The 11,514-nt window shown below is 41.0% G+C and overlaps 1 protein-coding gene across 3 annotated transcripts in view; it reads right to left on the reverse strand.

The window, feature by feature from the left end:
- The window catches only part of LOC122066268, a 36,543-nt gene extending 25,225 nt beyond the window's left edge, over positions 1–11,318 (reverse strand). For 2 of the 3 annotated variants that reach the window (XR_006136320.1, XR_006136321.1), the window contains exon 1: positions 10,672–11,318. Coding sequence is in view for 1 of the 3 variants with exons in the window: in XM_042630090.1 (XP_042486024.1) it covers positions 10,672–10,774 (103 nt within the window). In the remaining 2 variants the exon portion in view is untranslated. The remainder of the gene's footprint in view (positions 1–10,671) is intronic. The other variant, XM_042630090.1, reaches the window with a different exon arrangement.
- Between the last annotated feature and the right edge of the window lie 196 nt (positions 11,319–11,514).

Below are 11,514 nucleotides of genomic sequence, written 5' to 3' on the forward strand. Positions count from 1 at the left end.
GGAAACTAAAGTTAGTTTCTATTTTATGTAACCCCCCCATCATTATTATAAATAAAGGAGAACTCTCATTAGTAGAGCTACGATTTTTATAAAAGAAAAAAGATGCTGCTGCTGCCGCTGGTCTCTGTTGAGGCTTCCCTTATGTTTGATCAAGGTCTCGGGCTTGGTGTTTGATCCAAGCGACCCCTTGTGGCAAGAAGTCCAGGAGGTCTCTCAAGTTTTATTATTCTTTTTCTCAACTAATCAAAGTGTTATTCTCAGAGATCTATTGCTGTTACAATCAGGTATTTCTCTTTTCTCACTTCAGATCTGTCCAAAGGATAGCCTTTTCTGGGTGAAACTGTCGACCTCTGTCCAGCACTGATTGCTGGTCACTTTTGTCTGATATTTAAACCTAAGGTTCTGCTGGCAAGAAGGAGAACTCGATCCAGATTTGGGAGCAATCTGGTATTACAATCGGTAGGAAATAAATAAGAAGAGATAATAATGAGATAAATAAAATAGCTAATAGGATAATTTGGCTTTACGGAGGAAGCCATGAACTCCTCTCTCTCGAGAAATCAAAGGAAACCTATTATCATTTGAGTCCTTCCCTCATTCATCTCATGAAGCAATATATATAATTAATATAAACATACAACAATTATGCAACTTACCTATAATTCCCACAACTCAACCACTAAATCCCTATAACTTTTGCTATCCTCACTAATAATAACTCCCAAGATTGAGTTTGAAAGTTGAGGCATTCAAAACAAAAGCCTCAAAGAGAGTCAATTCCCTGACCTCCCTTCCCCTCCCATGCCCGACCTTCCTCTAGTGGCTTCCCCCATTGGTGATACCACTGACACTTGCCTTCCTCAATCCCTAGCTTCCCCCTCCTCCCCTTCCTATCATCCTCTTTCTCTCTCTCCTCGCCATTGACCTTGGACCTCTATTGTTACCTCCTCCTCCCCTCCATCCTCATCCCAACCTCCAAATGTTGAACACTCCCTCTACTCCCATCCTGCTTTCTCTCTTAACTCCAAGCTGGTTCGGCTCTGCCCTCCTAGCCTTCTTGAGGCTCAAATCCTTAAGTGGAGAAACTGCCATGTTGGAAACTTCCTTGGCAGCCGTCCTCCCTTCTCTATTGTCAAAGCCTCTCTTGCCTAATGGCGTCCCTCTAGTCTGCTATCCACCTTTATGACTAGGAATGGTACTCTCAAGTTCTCTGTCAAAGCTGATAAACTAGAGCCTTGGATGGTGGTCCCTGGTATGTGGGCAAAAAGTCCATCTTCTTGCAACATTAGGATGAATATGCCTCTTTCAACAAATCTGAACCCACCACCATCCCCTCTGGGTCACCCTCCCCAACCTACCTCTTCACTTCTGGTGTGCCAAGGGTCTCAGCATCATTGGCTCTATCATTGGAAAACCACTATATTCGGACATGCGCACTAAACTTATGGATCGCCTTTCTTTTGCCCGGATTCGATTGAAGTTTTAGCGGAGCAAATCCTTCCCACCAAGTCACCATTATTGATGGAGAGAGATACTCATCCGAACAATCAAATCCACCCCCCAATGCACCATTTGCAAGACTTTTGTGCACTCCTCCATTTTTTAGAAGGTTCAGGAAGTCCTTGATGAAGTTCTCCGTCATACAAAAGATCCTATTAGCAAAGCAAGATCTCCCCTTGTTGCTGGTCGTGAAAAAAGAAGGCGGCGATGAGGTCACCAGAGTCGCATTCTCATGGCAATGCCCTTTGCCGATACCTCCAACACTGCAAGACCTAGATCCATCGGTCCTCTTGAAGGCGTATTGTCCGCGGGACCAAACAGGTTCTCGATTCAGACTAACCCCCTCCAGACCAATGAACCTTCCCTCCTTCATTCCAAATCTCTTCCATCTCAACCATCTCCTTTAATCCCATCAACATCAGGTTCTCCCTCTTACCCGAACCCTTATTCCTCCCCTAGCTCTGAACCTCTTCTTATTCCACCCCACCAGAATCCTCAGTCATAACCCATCTCCATTTCCTCCAACCCATCCACCCCATTCGGTCCACAACTAACACTTTCAATTCATCATCCTTACTTGATGACCTCCACATCACCCATAAGCCCTCTAAACTTGTCACCGCTCCTTTTGATCCATCTAATCTCTTGCTCCCAGCTTCTCTATTGGAGCCCTTGCCTGTCACCACTGGTATTGTCTTCTTCTCGACTGTCACTTGTAACATCCTAGCCTTAGAAGGCTCCTCTAGTCTCCAGTCTGCGCAGGCCCATCTTGCGCTCATATCAGCTCATCGCGCCTCTTTGCTATGCCACTTTGGCCACTCGGAGCTGTCTTCTAGCACTTCTTTAGGTTCAGGCCTTCAGCCTGGTTCCTTGCCCATTGGTATTACTTCCTCCGGCACCTTGGAAGGTCCTACACCGCCTCTCTGGTCTGCACAAGCCTCCCTTGCACCCTATGTACCTAACTCTGCTGGCAACCTCTCTTTGCATAGCCCTTGCCTTCTACTAGGCTCCCTCAATTCGCAAGGCCTCCAGTCCTCCACTCCAATGGTGTTTGCAACCCTGGCCTACCGCCACATTGCCTCCTCTTGCATGGCCCCCCTGGCCTCTCGCCAAGCAGTATCCTACTCATCCAGCCCCCCCATGGACACCTTAGAAGGTGCTTCTCCATCCCTCCGGTCTGCGCAGGCCTCTCCTGCGCACATGGATGCCAACATATGCAGGCCTTCCCCCCAAGTATTGCCTATCTCTACCTCAACTGAGACTGCTCCCATAGACAGGCCATGTCCATCCTCCTCCCTGTCCACTACCACTGTCACCACTACCCCTTCCTCTAAGAAAAAGAAGAATAGTTCAACCACAACTAGATCTTCCTCTAGAACCAAATGCATTGAGTCCTCCTTGACGGCTCTCTTCTCCCTAAAAGGGTAACGTAGAAGACCCCCTTCCAATATTGGTTCTCCCCTCTTGAAGCAATCATCTAGCTCCCAGGACCCTTTACTGCCCCTCCACCCAAATGATCGCTTGAACCTTCTGGAATGTTCGAGGTCTCAATTCCTCCTCCAAACAATCTGATGTTTATGTCCACATCCCTTCCTCCAATTCCAATCTTTGTTGCCTCCTTGAAACCAGAGTTATAGAAAAGAATGCCCCTAGGATTGCTTCCTCCATTTCCCCCTCTTAGTCTTTCCTTGCCAACTATCTCCATAGCCCCAATGGTTGGATTTGGATTCTTTGGAACCCCTCAGTCCTTCATGTCTCTACTCTCTCCTCTTCCTCCCAAGCCATCCACCTCTCTATCTCCCAGCCCTCTAGTTCTCATATCTACTTCTTCTTTGCCATCTATACTCATAATCGTGCTCTCAACAGTTTATCCCTTTGGTCCAATCTCTGCTCTTTTGCTCCCTCCACTGGCTCCAACCCCTGGGGAGTTGGAGATTTTAACATCATTTGCTCCAACATGAGAAGCATGGGGGAAGTCCCATTGATCTTCAGGTTGTTGAGGCTTTTAATGATTGTATCGATGACTTCGCTCTCAATAACCTCAGGTGGTCTGGTGTCAAGTTCACTTGGCATAACAGGAGAGTAGGATCAAATAGAGTGGCATGTAAATTAGATAAAGCCCTTGTCAATGAAGGTTGGCTCGACTCTTATCCCTTTTCACATGCCTGTTTTGAACTCCCTGGGATTTTTAATCACAACCCAATCTCCATCCATATCCTCCCATTCATATCCTTCCACCCCAAGCTATTTAAATTCTTTGATATATGGTCTCTCCACTAGACTTCCTTCCCATTGGTCGTGAAGCTTGGAGCAGCCCTGTTCATCATGTCTCCTCTCCCCTCATCGCTTTCGCCAAAAAGCCCAAGAATGTCCTATTAATGCTTAAGCAATGGAATTCCTCCTCCTTTGGCAACATTTCTTCCCGCATCTCCTCTTGTCGAGACAATCTTCTTTCTATCCAATCCAGGCTTCAATCGGATCTCCTCAATCTCAGCCTTGTGGAGGAAGAAAAGCACCTCACCTTTGATCTTTCCTCTCTTTTGGCTTAAGAGGAAAGTTTCTTGAGCTGAGCCAAAAGGCTAGAATTAAGTAGCTTGTTCTTAGAGACTCCAACACTGCTTACTTCCATAGGTCTTTCTCATGGTTCGTAAACTTGAGCGAAACATGCTTCGCAGGTATCGATAGGTCGAAACGAAACCATAGGGGATTTTAAAAAAATCTCCTGTTTCAACCTGGTTTCAACAGGTTTGAAATTTCGACCTTCTCTTGTGCATTTTGTCTCCCAAATATGGGCAACTTGGGGAAACAGTGGAGATTTTCATTTTTTTAACACTTATTTGTTATTTCATTTACTTAAGATATTATTCATAAATAAGGAAATACACCCATTTTGAATCCCATAAAAATAGTTTAAAAATCAAATTCCTAAAGGATAAAAAGTCAACCCCCCAGTCCAAGAACAAAAACTGGATTTTGGTTATAGGGGCGATTTTCAACTTTTAAATGCTGGGGTTTTTCTCAATTATGAAAATTTTATAAATCTTATAATGTGAAAACATTGCTAAAAACCAAAAGTTCAATAAAATAATATTTTTTATATATCTCTAAAATTATTTTCATTCAGGCGATTTTAACAGCATTTGCGTACTTTAAAATAAGTTTGACCGAAACATAACTGTGTCATTACAACTCAGATTTAAGTAATCTTAGACTTGTTGAAAAGCTGGTTTTATGTTATACTGAATACAAAAAGTCTCATGTAAAAATAAAAATCATTTGAACAGTCAAACTTATTATAGAACAAGAGCATTTCTTTAAATGTTGATTCTTTATAATTTAATGTGACTTAATGTTGATTTTTTATGATTTGATGCGGCTAAATGTTGATTTTAATGACTTGATGTGGCTTAATGTTGACTTTAATGACTTGACGTGGCTTAATGTTGACTTTTTATGATATAAGGTATGTGTAACTTACTAAATAATATTAGAAAAGATAACATGCATGCCTTGAGGGTAGTGAGTCACTACTTGGATGGAACTGCCTAGACACTCTACTTAGAATTGAGTCACTATTTTCGAGTGTTGAGCAATTGAGTCACTACTGTTCAGTGTTGATAGATAACTGTCGATGATGTAATATTTTTATCTATTTTGGATCATTTGGATTATGTCTTATGTTTTCATGTAGATTGTAGACTATATATAGTCATTATGTAGTAAAGTCTCAGAATTTTGGCCAACAAGTCAGCATAATGATTATCGAACCTCAGGTTCACCACACAAGTAAGACTTTATATGTTTTTTTAATGAAACTAATGATATAAATGTGTTAGAAATATTTAAAATAGGTTGTACATGAAAAAATCAGGCAAAAAAAATATTGTTTGGGGGTCGAAACCTAAGTTTCCAACATATCGAGAAAAATTCCCCGATATCCTCGAAATTTCCTAGGTTTCCACCGAAATTTTGGTCTCCCCAGAGGTCGAAACCCGATACCGTGAACCTTGGTCTTTCTCAAAGCAAGATCCAATGCTAATTCCATTCCAAACCTCATTTCCAGAACTGGGACTGAGCTCCATAGCCTTGAGGACATTAAATCGGAAGTTGTCTCCTTTTTCAAAGACCTTTTCCACCCCCTTCTTCCCCCATCCGCCCTTTGATCACCTCCTCCCTTTCTGCCAATCCATCCCCTCTGATGAGGAAATCTTAGCGGCTATCCTTTCTCTCACAACCAATAAAGCTCTTGGCCCTGATGGATTTAGTATGGGTTCTTCTCTTCCTATTGAGACATCATCGATGTTGATCTTATCTTGGCTATTAAAAGCTTCTTCTATAATCCCAGTCAGACAAGGTTGCCCCCTTTCCCGTCGGTATTAAAAGCTCCAAGCTTCTCTGTCTTGGTTAATGATAGCCCAACAGAATATTTCCCATACTCTGTCGGTATTAGACAAGGTTGTCCCCTTTCCTCTTCTCTCTTGCCCTTGAAGTCCTCTCTAGATCCATTGAATCTGCCACTGACCATCATCTCATTTTCCCATTCCTAGATGTAAATCCCTTATGCTAACCCACCTGGCCTTTGCCAACGATCTTATAAAGAGGCTCATTGTTGCTTCCTGGGGCCTCCCATCTGATATTATCTCCCCACCCCCCAGTGATGTTCTCCCCTTTTTTTTGGGCTCTTGAGCAGTTGTTTTGTGCCTTTTGTTGTATTTTCTTCCTTCTAAACTAGCCTTTCTTGAATGGCCTTAGTCTCTCCCCCATCCCTTTTTCTTTGTTTATTCTTTCCTCTCTTGGTAATGAATTTCTCTATTCATCCAAAAAAATAACTCCCAATAACCATATAAAATAACTACATCATAACCACATGACTCTAACCACTTTGATCTCATATATTTGCTCCCAACCCGTACACATAACATTGGAGTGAAGAAAATACTAGAATGACAATTGTTCCCTACAATTTCTCTCTTGAGGAAAGAAGTATGCTACCTCCAAATTGGCCAAGACACCATGGCTTCATCTGTAAATCCAACCATATCATTATCCTACTTTATCTCTTGTGCTTTCCTATTTTCTCTTTTTTTAGCAATTATCCCCTTACAATAACAACAACAACAACAACAAACACCTTATCCCAACTTAATGGGGTCGGATACACGGATCCACGAAAAAAAAAACCAGGAGAAGAACATCAGCAGGCTAAAGTAATATGGGAAGATCTAGATGCACGATTCAATTTCCAATGAGTGATCTTGAGGACATGATCACACTCAAGGAGGATGGAATGTTAAGTATGAGAGTTTGCACCCCCTTTTTTAGGGATTGGCATGACATGGCGGTGGGTGTAGCATGTGAGTTATTTTATGGTTATCTTCTCAGTAGTTATTGTGTAGTTATACTTAGTTACGGAGGAGTAATATGTTACGTGGGAAGTGTTGTACGTGGGTAGGAGCTAGTATTTTAAAGTTGTAACTGCTTGTACTACTATTTAATTGAGAATAATCTTGAATGAAGAAAATACTAGAATGACAATTGGTTCCCTACAATCTCTCTTGAGGAAATAGATCGGCGACCTCCAAATTGGCTGTTAGAAATCCAGGATCTGTAACCAGTAACAGCAAAAGAGAAAGAGATTGAGAGAGAAGGAAAAGAGAGTGAGACTACAAGGTACTGCAGTGTCGTGTGTTACGGTCTCCCCTCTCTACCCATATATATATATATATATATATTGCAATAGAAAAGAAAGATTACAAACAGCAAGGATGGAAACTCCTTGTCAAACAAGAAAACAGAAACCTACACTAATTAGAAAACATGAGATCTAATCTAATTAGGAAAGATAAACTAAAGACAAAGCCCAACACATAGCCACGATAAGGACAAATCCCCTATCATGGTACACTTAAATTATGTACCCCCCATGGTACATGTGCCCAATCTTCAACATTGGCCAAGACACTATGGCTTCGTGCATTAAGCAAAACTTATCTTTTTCCTATTTTATCTTTTCAATCTTTAATACTATTTTCTATCTTTTCCAATTTCCTCTCCTTTGTCCCCTTGTCGATCAACGAGGGCACAAGGGAAACAAGAAATTATTGAATAAAAAAGTGCCTTCTACCTTTTTATCTAGTAAATAGTTAAATGGGTGAAGTAATTTTATCGATATGAATGTTCTATATCGAAAAGATTGCCAACTATTCATTTTAAAATCATCTACATACTAAGATAGTTGTAGAAAGAATATCATACTTGTTCATTAGAGTTCATTAGAGCAGCTTATCTCTAGTGGAAACAACATGGAAAAAGCTAGAAGATATCATTTTCAGATTTGGGCCTTGAGGACAAGACCCAATCTAAGGTGGATGGAATGTTACATGTACGGGTTGGGAGGTGTACGTATAAGATCAAAGAGGTTAGAGTCATGTAGTTACGATAGTTATTATGTAGTTATTTTATGCAGTTATTGGGAGTTATTATTAGTGGAGGATAGTATAAGTTATAAGGATTTAGTGGTTGAGTTGTCAGAATTATGGGTAAGTTGTGCAACTGTTGTATGTTTATTTGTATATATATATATATTGCTTCATGAGATGAATAAGGGATAGACTTGAATGACAATTGGTTCCCCACAATTTCTCTCTTGAGAAAAGATGTCAACTACCTCCAAATTGGCCAAGACGGCCATGGCTTTGTCCGTAAAGCCAATCATATCTTATCCTATTTTATCTCTTGTATTTCCCTATTTTCTTTTATTGGTAGCAATTATCACTTTCTCACCTATTTAATCTCTTGCATATCCCTATTATCTCTCCTCCCTCTACCGTGCACATATCAACAAGCCATATGCTTTACCATCTGAGCCAACGGGCACCTTCAACTAATATGCGACGAATTTTCTATCCCACCAAATATCAATCCAAATCTTTGCCGATACTCCTATTGATGAGGACATCAAGACGTATAGCCGAAGGACGAAGAAGACCCAACCTTCTTTGTGGTTGGAGGATTAGGAGGAAGAAAAAAAGAAAGAAAAGGAAGGCTCGGTCCAGCCTTCCCAGCACTGGATCGAGACCTCTCCTTCCTTTCTTTGCCAAGATTGTGTGGCCCCCACCAAATCTGATATGTAATTTTAATTCCTAGGATTTTGCCAAGATCGTGTGGCCCCCACCAAATCTGATATGTTAATAGTTTTATTTCCTAAGATTTTTTTTTATTTAGGTCATTGAGTTAAGTAGGAAACTAAATAACATTCCTATTTGTTTTTTTCTAGGAAGCTTCTTTATTTCTGAGATTATGTTCCTAGATTAGCCTTTTTCCTTTTAGTAATTATCCTATTATTTATGTAAGGCCATTGGCCACAATGAGAATTAATGAATGAAGAATATTGAAGGCAAAACAGCCCCCAAACCCCCCCCCACGATTTCTCTTTCTCTCCCCTCTCCCTCTTCTCATCTCTCTCTTGGTCTCCCTCTGTTTCACGCCTCCTCTCTCTCTCACGGCTCTCTCTCTCTCATCCTCTGTCTCTCGGTTACTGCTCCTGTTGTATCCACTATTCGTGAGCTGTTGAAAGCTCCATCGGCAACAACAAGGATCACTACACAGCAAGCTGGATTTTCTTCATCAACCAAGGTTGGACTGCAACTCTTTATTTTGGAGGACTTTGACTTCTTCTTTACTCCTCAGACCAGGACAACAATAAGGTAACTAATTAAACTAAACCCCTCCCACCTCCATATATCCCTGTTACATGTTGCAGCCCATTAACATTGAAACCAACCTATGCCTTTTTGCTCATGTCTATTTTTACCCATTGTTTTAAAACGTTTCGTCACTGTTATGTGTTGGTGTATTGATGTTTGTATTCGTCGCACGTTAATCAGGAAACTTAGTTCACTAGACATCCGGGATTAGGGTGGCAAATTGTAGTTGATCGACAGATTAGGGTAATTTGCTATATATTGATCGAGGTTTCTTCTCTGTAATGCAAACAAATACGAGGGGTATGAGGACGAGCGCTGTAACTATTCTCCATTGATAGTGAAAGAGGATCTCATCTCACCGGGGACGTAGGCAACCTTGCCGAACCTCGTAAAATCCGTGTGCATTGTTTGTTTGGTTTTTCCATTATCTTACTGCATTCGTTTAAGGTTGCGTTTCTACATATGTTTCCAAACTTTGCTGATATTTTTCTATTAGTTGTGCTAGAGGTCATTGATGTTTGCTATCCTATTTGGTGTTTGGAATTGATTTGTGCTGAACCAAACATTCGTATGACGTTTGTTCCCTTCCCCATGTCCCCACTTGAAGTTTAAGTAAGAGTTTATGTGTTTTTCCGCCTAGATTATTATTGTTTTTTGCTACTTTGTTTATAGTCCATTTCTCTTTGCAGCTTAACTTGGCTGAGTTTCTTTTGTCCTATCTACCCAAGTCCCTTGAGTTAACCCTACCTAGTTAGTTAATCTTGTAGGAGACCTAGTCACCTAGGAACCTCCTACATCACCTATAGCATGTCATTGGGTGATGTGGAGAGGTTTCAATAATTAGAAGAAACCACAATGGATCATACTGTTGTCCACCACTACAGGACCTTTTCTTGTTCTTTTGTTGATTGATGGAACCACAACACTAAAAACATTTTACTGTTTTCATAATCTTATACTGCATAAGCATAAGGACGAGTTTTCAATGTCAAACAAATGTTTTTAAGTGTGAAAATACAAGATGGATCTTGGCAGAGTAAAATACAATATCAAGCTAATAAATATTACTACGAGTTCTGTATTCAACCTCAAAAGCACCCCGCCCCCCACCCCCCATCCCCCACCCCCCACAAGATTCCACCCCCCACCCCCACCCAAGAAAAAAAAAAAGGGCTGCTACTTATGAAGCTAAAACAAAACATGAAAGTAAATGCAGTGGGAAGAAAAAACAAGGAACTCAGAATTCTGCAGAATCAAATCCAGAAGAATACAGATAAAGCCAGCACAATTGACACAAATGGAACTGAAAAAACATAAATAAACTAAACTCGGTTCCTCGTGTTTGCCCGTGCCGCATTCCAATTAATCAGAAATAGCAAATAATTCAGCTAGATTGTATAAAAACTGATATCGAAGCACAATTATCGAACATCAAAATTGAAAAAGTCCAAAAGCCAACACTTACAGGACATAAGATAAGATAGCCCAACCACGCATATGACTAGCAATAAGATCCGCTTCTTGGCTTCCTCGATGAGGTCCCGAACTGTCTGCCTCCCAGTACTCATCTCCCCAGCTCAATTGATGTTCACGTCATAAAACAATAACAACCAAATCAAAAATCGAATTCCTTTCTTGTTCTTCTTCTTCTTCTTCTTCTTCTTCTTCTTTTCATAAACGAACATATATCACTGGTAAAACCAATCAAGCCGTATCATCGTTCTCATCTCCATGGCTCGATTCGATCAATCATAAATCTGGTGTCGGTAACCGCCAGGGTGAATCCAATCAAAGTCAAGCCGACTAGAAATCAATCAAGTCTTACCTAACGATTTCAATAGATAAATGAATTTGCGATCAGTTTATGTGAAATAAAAAAACGAAATTATCGAGAGGTAGAGTAGAATTTTGTCTTTGAACGCGCCTGACTGTTAGGTTTCAGCTCTCCACCTCCCCCTATGGCTGAAGTTTTTAACCGCCCAAGTGCCTAGTATTGGTGAGTTCTGTTTCTGCCGTTTTCCGGGTTCTTGTTTGTTTATTGAGGCGACCCGGGCGAGTGACCTAACATTGCCTCCATTTTTCTAACTCTCTTCAGCCGTTTTCCTTTGACAGCTTGTCTTTCAAATGGCATGACAGCTGCATTATGTATTAAAAGGGCAAAATGTGGGTTCCAGCCACTCATTGTTTGTAGGAGGTTGGGCACGCTGCTAGTTTTCCTACATAGAGTAAGCAGCTCAGCTAATGAGAGATTGTTTTGGATCTGACTCCTCTCTTTAGTATCCATCGCTCAAGTCTTGTCCACAATTAT

The sequence above is a fragment of the Macadamia integrifolia genome, chromosome 2 (genome assembly GCF_013358625.1).
Source record: "Macadamia integrifolia cultivar HAES 741 chromosome 2, SCU_Mint_v3, whole genome shotgun sequence".
In the NCBI taxonomy this organism is placed as follows: Eukaryota; Viridiplantae; Streptophyta; class Magnoliopsida; order Proteales; family Proteaceae; genus Macadamia; species Macadamia integrifolia.